At 35.4% G+C, this 7,320-nt stretch overlaps 1 protein-coding gene across 1 annotated transcript; it reads right to left on the bottom strand.

The window, feature by feature from the left end:
- Positions 1-318: 318 nt before the first annotated feature.
- Positions 319-6,448, bottom strand: LOC129882919 (protein LOW PSII ACCUMULATION 1, chloroplastic). The gene is made up of 9 exons (XM_055957421.1): positions 6,155-6,448; positions 3,340-3,443; positions 2,853-2,988; positions 2,443-2,674; positions 2,147-2,304; positions 1,374-1,562; positions 1,056-1,156; positions 794-890; positions 319-595 (listed from the first exon to the last, which is right to left on the bottom strand). Exons 1-9 carry the CDS (start codon positions 6,398-6,400, stop codon positions 521-523), a joined length of 1,338 nt encoding a protein of 445 aa, XP_055813396.1. The 5' UTR covers positions 6,401-6,448; the 3' UTR covers positions 319-520.
- Positions 6,449-7,320: the final 872 nt, after the last annotated feature.

Here is a 7,320-nt window from a genome sequence, read left to right as displayed (position 1 = left end):
CACTTGTAAGTTGTAAGCAGTAGCGAAGCCAGAAATTCTACTAAGAATATTCAAGATTTTAATGTGTGATTTTGTGTGAGTGAGATTGATAATCTTTGACATATATATGCAGTATAATTTTTTTCCGGCGAAGGGTGTTCAACCGATACATAGGCCTCTGCTCGTATGGCAAAAGTGCTTACTAAAACTACATATCAGATTTGTGTCATAAAAAATGACATATAGTGGTAATTCGTGTATATTGAATTAAAATCATGGATCCACCTCTAGCTTCAACAATGGATGAATAACTATTAGTTCCATTGTTTGGATTACTATTTTCTGTGAAATTTCATTTCAGCTGATATTCATCTGGCAAATATCAATTTATAGTACAATATTATGTACTTGCAAAAATGGAACGTAAAACAGAAGAGCTCGACAGGCATCAGTTAATGTCTTGTATATTTCAAGAAAGGAGACTGACCAAAAATATACCAGGTAGTGAAAAGCTTTTAGCACACAGCAAGAGGAACTTGTATTATCTTTCTAGCTTGCTTAATATTGCTTCCATTGGAGGCAGTTCCTTTAAAATTTGAGCCCAGTCAGGCATCCCCTGCAGAGTTGGCCAATATTAAAATCTAAGAATTAACCCGTAAGAATAGTGAATTATACTTTTTATGGATACAGTCATCTATGGCATGTCATGAGCAATTTATGTGCTGATTATGTATGCATATAAAGCACATTATTGTGTCATGATTAATGAAGCAAAGAAGAGAATTGCAGCACAATTTCTTTTACAAGCACTGACCTTTCCTGATCGTCGAACACGACCATCTAGACGAAGTATAATGTAGACATCTTCACCAGGAGTAACACCTTCAGACTTCTGTTGATCCCTTATCCACCTGAAATAGATTTGAGGTCAAACAATACATCTGGTACAAGGGGTAAAAATTCAGTCAATCAAACTGTGTGACGGGATGTCCTTAAAATAAAAGGGCACAAACATAAATGCACATGAACATGATGTGATGAGTAGTTTCAAGTGTATTAGGAGCAGATAGATATACCTTTCCCACTCTGCAGGTGAAACGACCTCCGCCTTGAACCGGATCTCTGACTTCAGTTTTGATTTTGCAATTATTGACTGAGTTCTTTGGTCAAAATCTTCCTACAGATTGGAGAAAAATGAGAAAACCTGAACGAGATACATGCACAATTATTGTCTAGTGATTGTTGAGCAACAAGAAACAACTTCCAATAATCCTGTAGCGTGTAAAAAATATTTTGGACTTTGAGCAAATAGAAAGCAGAATTATAAACTTGCCGTGCAATCATCATTTTGTTTAAAATGATCATTAAGTGCTACTAAAATTCTTCAATCTTACCCCTATGGATGGGAGGGAAGCGACTGCCTTTTGCAAAAGACCAAAACCTTTCTTCTCTACTTTTGTTTCCCTACCATCACCCCAAATAACAGGAACTAGAAGGACTCCGCGTTTCAGAAGCTCAGTCCGGAATCTCTCAGCATTTCTCATAGCCAGAGAGACTGTCTCCTTTTTTCCAGCCAAAATAACCTAACAACAAGCAACTGGTCAAACTCCAATACAATGAGACAATATGTTCGAGTTAGGAATTTTAAAAAAGGAAACAGAGAGACAGAGAGACAGAGAGAGAGGAACAAATACGTAATGGGATATCTTTTTGCTCATGAAACAAAGGCATTTGTTGCAAACCTAGCAAAAGATGGAACTAACTTTTCTGTCTTAATCATCCTTCAGACAATGTAATGTGATGGAAATGGTTTCTTCTTGGTGTAATAAAGGGGCAGCCTGGTGCACTAAGCTCCCGCTGTGCGCAGGGTCCGGGGAAGGGCCCGACCACAAGGGTCTATTGTACGTAGCCTTACCTTGCATTTCTGCCAGAGGTTGTTTCCAAGGCTTGAACCCGCGACCTCCTGGTCACATGGCAACAACTTTCTTCTTGGTGTAATGAGGGAGGTAAACCATATCTTTTGATCTATTAACAGAATACGTGGCAGCGAGAACTAGACAAGTGACCCCAGTAAATATTATACAGGACTTCTCATTCTTCAAACGAAATTTGAAGGAATTCTGGAAATTGAAAACAGGAAGAGTAAAGGGGAAGTTGTCTCACTAACAGGCCTCACGGTGTCTCTTAGCTGGACGAGTTCAACAATCCTATCAGTTGAAAGGCGCATAGGCAGCCTTGATTGTGTTTCATCACGCAATATTTGTGCAAGCTGTTCCTCCTCTTTTTTGTTGTCCCAAAACAACAACGCCACAAAAACAACAATACCTGCAGAGTGCTGGTTCAAGAGCTTAATCATTTTTTGAAAAACAATTCTTTTCATTAAGAAGCATTAGTCAATATAGCAAGCAAATATCATTTTCAGAAGTGAACTAAATGATTCGTAGCAAAGGTAGTCGTATTTACCAACGACATTTATAGCAGCATTTCCTGCAGTCGCCCCAAAATCAGGAGCACCATCTCCACCTTGAATTGCACGGATTAACCTGGGTATAGTGAAAAATGTAGAAATGCCAGCAGCAGCGATGAATGCCACATAGAAGAATCTTCTAACCCCCCTAAATGGTGCTTGTACCTCACTGATGAGCTTAAGGTCTCTACGGAAACTGTACCCTATGTCTTCCCCTCCTAACCTAGCCTGTGAGGTAATAGAAGACTGTGAGATTCAGAAACAATGCAGCAAAGCTAGAGCCTTGGCTCCTTGCTAAGTTCTGAAGATACTGAAACATAATCAATGTGGTAAGGAACTGAATTTAATTCATACATCCAAGCATGAAGAGAACCAAAGAACTATATTCATCAGCAGGGAAACAAACCTCTTCCTGTAGTTCCTTAAATTCAGGCAATGCTCTGAAGGAAGCCAAATCCGGATCATTAAGGATTGTGCCAAACTTTAGGTTATACTCTTTCAAAGCAGTGCGTAAACAGTCAGCAGCTTTCTTTCCTTCGCCCCTTAAGAAAATAAAGAAAATAGATAAACAAATAGAGAAATAATAAAAGAGTGAAGAACAAGTGAAGCTCCTTTGTGGCTCATTAAAGTTTCAACATTGTTCTTAGTGATCCTTCCAATGAAACAATTAAGCTAAGAACTGAGATAAGAAACCTTAGATGCCTTTACTTGCAGTTCACAAAGCTAAAACTGTAATTAAGAAATTTTAAATTCCTTTACTTGCATTTTACACGAGAAGAAAGTCACGAATATGTTTTTTTCCTCAATGTCTCAACATGATTTCAAACAAATAGCGATTTATCTTTATCCAGCTTAATCAATTCAACCATGAAAGAGGCAAAGGAGAAATATACCTGTAGGCATGGCAGCATGCTTTGTTATAAAATGCAGCTTGAGCCTCCACAGGGTTGGGATTTAAAGTAAGTGCTGTGTCGAACAGCATAAGAGCATCTTTCACCTGAAACGATAGAATTTAATGAACAATACGGTGCATGTTGCCCATATTGCAGATTGAAATTGTAAACTTGCAAGAGGTTTGTACACAAACCAAAATGATGATTATTGGAAACGTAATTAAGTGGGAAATAACAAGAAAAGCCAACTGAAACAGATTTTAAATTGGTAATTTTACAAAAGAAAAATTGTTGATTAAAAGGAAAAAGAAAATTTTATCAAAGAATTGACAAGACATTCACAAATTGATAGCTTTTTTGGGTAAAAATTGTCATTCAACCTACTAGATGCTATGCTTAAGCTTGCTATGCAGGATCAAATAGAGATACACAAGAAACTATAGCTCAGACATACAAGCTGCTGATGTGTACAAGATTATAAATAGAAGAACTTGTTGAGTAGGAAAATCTTCGAATCATAAATCTTTTGGTACATGTTTAGTTTTAGACAAAGGTGTGCTTGATGTAGTGAAAAATAAAAAAAGATGAATGCAGAGAACTCTTTGCAGCAAAGCCATAAAGATACAGAAAATGCGGTTACTATTTACTAGCTCAATAACAGAAATGGCAGTTCATAATTTCATGGTGCACATGTGTTCTTGATTTCATTACATGAAACAGATAGTGCGGTACGCTTTGCAGCATAAACAAGCATGCTTAATGTGGCTGCCGCAGTAAACTGAGTCAAAACATCAACAATATTTTCTGAGGAAGAGACATCAAAGCTTACTGTAATTTGCTTTCCAATTGTAGTTCTTCCTAGTCCATCCATCTCAATTTATGTGACACATTTTCCCGTTTGATGTCAAATTTACAATCTTAGCATTATTATAAAGTTCCAGTCATAAGCATTTTAAAATCTAGTTGTTGTTGCAGATAAAATCTGAATGTACCTTCCAATTTTTCAAGTCATTGTCAAAACTTGAGATAGCTGACACTGACATCAACCATATAATTGCTAATTCTTGACTCTTAAATCCAAAATTGTTATATAAAATGAGAAGGATGACAACTGAAATTCTTTAATATATATATATATATATATATATTAAATTCTTTGTTATGCATTTGTCACATGAAAATGACAAAGCTAAAGAAAACAAATTGATCATCTGCAGTCCTACTAATCATGTTCGAAGCTAGTTATAGACAATTCATGCAACGGCGATGATAAATTAACAATATTCAAAACAGTGATCATTTGCAAAGGAAAAAAGAAAGTCCACTCTCAGCCATTTTCCAACAAAGCATGACTAGGGTGGGTGCTAAGTGTAGGGACAAAGCCACCCCTTTAGGTACTGGTTCGACAAAACCCAATAACTTTGGCTCAAACCTCATATTTATGTTTAAAAAATTCATTTGCTAGGTATAAATAATATATTCAAAACCCATAAACTAAAAATTCGAGCTCCGCCTCTTAGTACAACTGTTACCATAAGATTTACTCGAAAAAAGGAAAATTTTGAAAATACATGACAAATTAGTAAACTTGCTAGAGTTAAAGTAAAATGCTACACTGATTGCGGACAATTGGTGAAACACACCTCAGGAAACTTAGCTAACAAATTCAAGGGAATAATAGAATTGCAGATGATCAAGTAATGGGGACATTAAAACTCGAAATCAAAACCTCTATTATCATTTATCAAATTGAATTGCATGAATTTAGATTTTAACTGTTAGAGAGGAATCCCTTTTATTTACTACTTATACAACTATGGCGGAGCTACAAGTGAAGTATATCTGTCTTTAAAGAAAAAAAAAAGGAAAAATTACTTAAATATATAACTTATTTTATTATATTTTTTAAAATTTATTATCATTTAAAATAATTACAAAAATTCTTGTTCTCTTCTATTCTCAGAGACATCGCAACTATAGACTGAAAGCTGTCACTGGATTTAGAGCTAAGCGGAGCGAATCCGGAAAGATTGCCTCAGTTCGGATTGTTCTCTGTAACTCGGGAACATGAAGTTGGAATTCAGGTAACTAATTAAGCACATCTATCTACCAGCAAAGACAGGTTAGAATGGAAATTTGGACTAAGTTCTAAATTCAAGACATATTGACCCAAGTCAACATTTTGGGTTAATAAAGCCGGATTACAATGGGAAGCAAGGCTGTAAGGCGGAGCGAATCCGGAAAGATTGCCTCAGTTCGGATTGCTTAAGTAAGGTAGTCGCCATAAGGCTTCTTTTTTTTCTGTAAGTAGTGCACAGGTCTCAGCTTCAGGCTCCCACTGAAAAACATCACTTTACGTGACGTATCGGAACGTTATCGAGATGTTGAGTGATGTATCCAGAATTGAGACATGATCTATCAGACATTGAGGGATATATCCAAAACATAAAGGCGATGTATTGAGATATTTTCGACATGTATCCGAATTACACCAAATTTAAGGTATTTTTATAATTTGAAAAAGAATAAAGATAGAATGTAATTAAATCTTTTAACACCAAAAGAAATTTATAAATAAACAAAAAGAATTATAGTTCTGAACCTATAAATTTAAAATCTTGAATTCACATCTGTTTAAATCAATAAGAATAACAATACCACAGCAATATAGTGGGGCCTGGGCTGAATAAAATATACATGGACCTTATACTTACGAGAGAGAAAGATTGTTTTTGATAGCTCGGCTCAAGCCAAAACCAGAAAATAATTAAAGATTTTCTGCTGCCATGAAATTGAAACAGAATTAGGAAAATACCCGTCCTTTAGAGAAGAGGTCGAGGCCCGCATTGACGCAAGACTCAGCATTGGGAGTGGGTTCACTGACTTGGGGCGACGACGATGATGGCGGAGTAGTAGAAGAAGAACAACAAAAGACTAGTGAAAGACGATTTTTTGGGGGACAATTTAGGGATAATTGTCTAGTAATTGAGAATTTGGAAGAGGATGAAGAGACGAAGCAGAAATGGAGGCGATGGGAGGAGGGAACAGTTGCAGTGGCCATGTCAAGATTTATCCATTAGCACCACGCCTTACATTTCGTGTGGTTTTCATAAAAGGCTTTATAGGTTAGTTATTCTCAAAATATTTGTAATGTTTTTTTCATTTACATGTCATTTTAAAAAGGCCAAATCTATTTTATTTAGGCCTCATTTGTTTTCATTAAAATTAACACGTCTAAATCTGAATGCATATCTGAATATTAAGATATGTATTAAGATTAAAACGTCAGAATCTGAATGCATAGCTGAATATTAAGATGTGTATTAAGATTTAGAGATGTGAATCTGAATACACATTTGAATATTTAGATATTATGTTAAGGTCTAAATATTGAATGGTTAAGACTATTTCTTTTCAAAATATCTGAATGTATAAAAATTGTCTTTATTTAAAAAATAATAAATATAAAATTTAAATAAAATACTGAATTGATCTAATAATATTATATTAATAAAATATTAATATGACAATTAGTGGTGGTGATGAGTAATGATGGTGATTGTATGTGTCAATTTGGGATAGTGTTCATGAATGATGGTGGTTATGGGTAGTATTATGGTATAGTGGTTGGTACTAGTGATTATTGTTGGTAGCAATTGATAATTAATAGTGGAATAATACTAACAACTAATGATAGTGGTGAATGATGATGGAGGTTAGAGATATATAATAATGACTAATGATAGTAATTATCGATAGTGATTAGTGAATGCAATAATAATTGGTGGTGATGATTGTTATTAGGGGTTGATGGTGATGACGGTTGATTTTTGTGATTGACGGTAGTTATGATTGGGTCAAGGATGGTCGTTGTGGATAATAAGTGGTGGTGATTGGTGATAGTTGTGGTTGGGTTGAGGATGGTGGTGATAATGGTGATTGATAGTGGTTGTGTGTGGTGGGTGAAAGTAGATAGAGTAA

Source organism: Solanum dulcamara, chromosome 3 (genome assembly GCF_947179165.1).
Source record: "Solanum dulcamara chromosome 3, daSolDulc1.2, whole genome shotgun sequence".
NCBI classification, from domain to species: domain Eukaryota; kingdom Viridiplantae; phylum Streptophyta; class Magnoliopsida; order Solanales; family Solanaceae; genus Solanum; species Solanum dulcamara.
The sequence above is the reverse complement of the archived record's forward strand: the minus strand, read 5'-3'. Positions and strand labels throughout refer to the sequence as shown.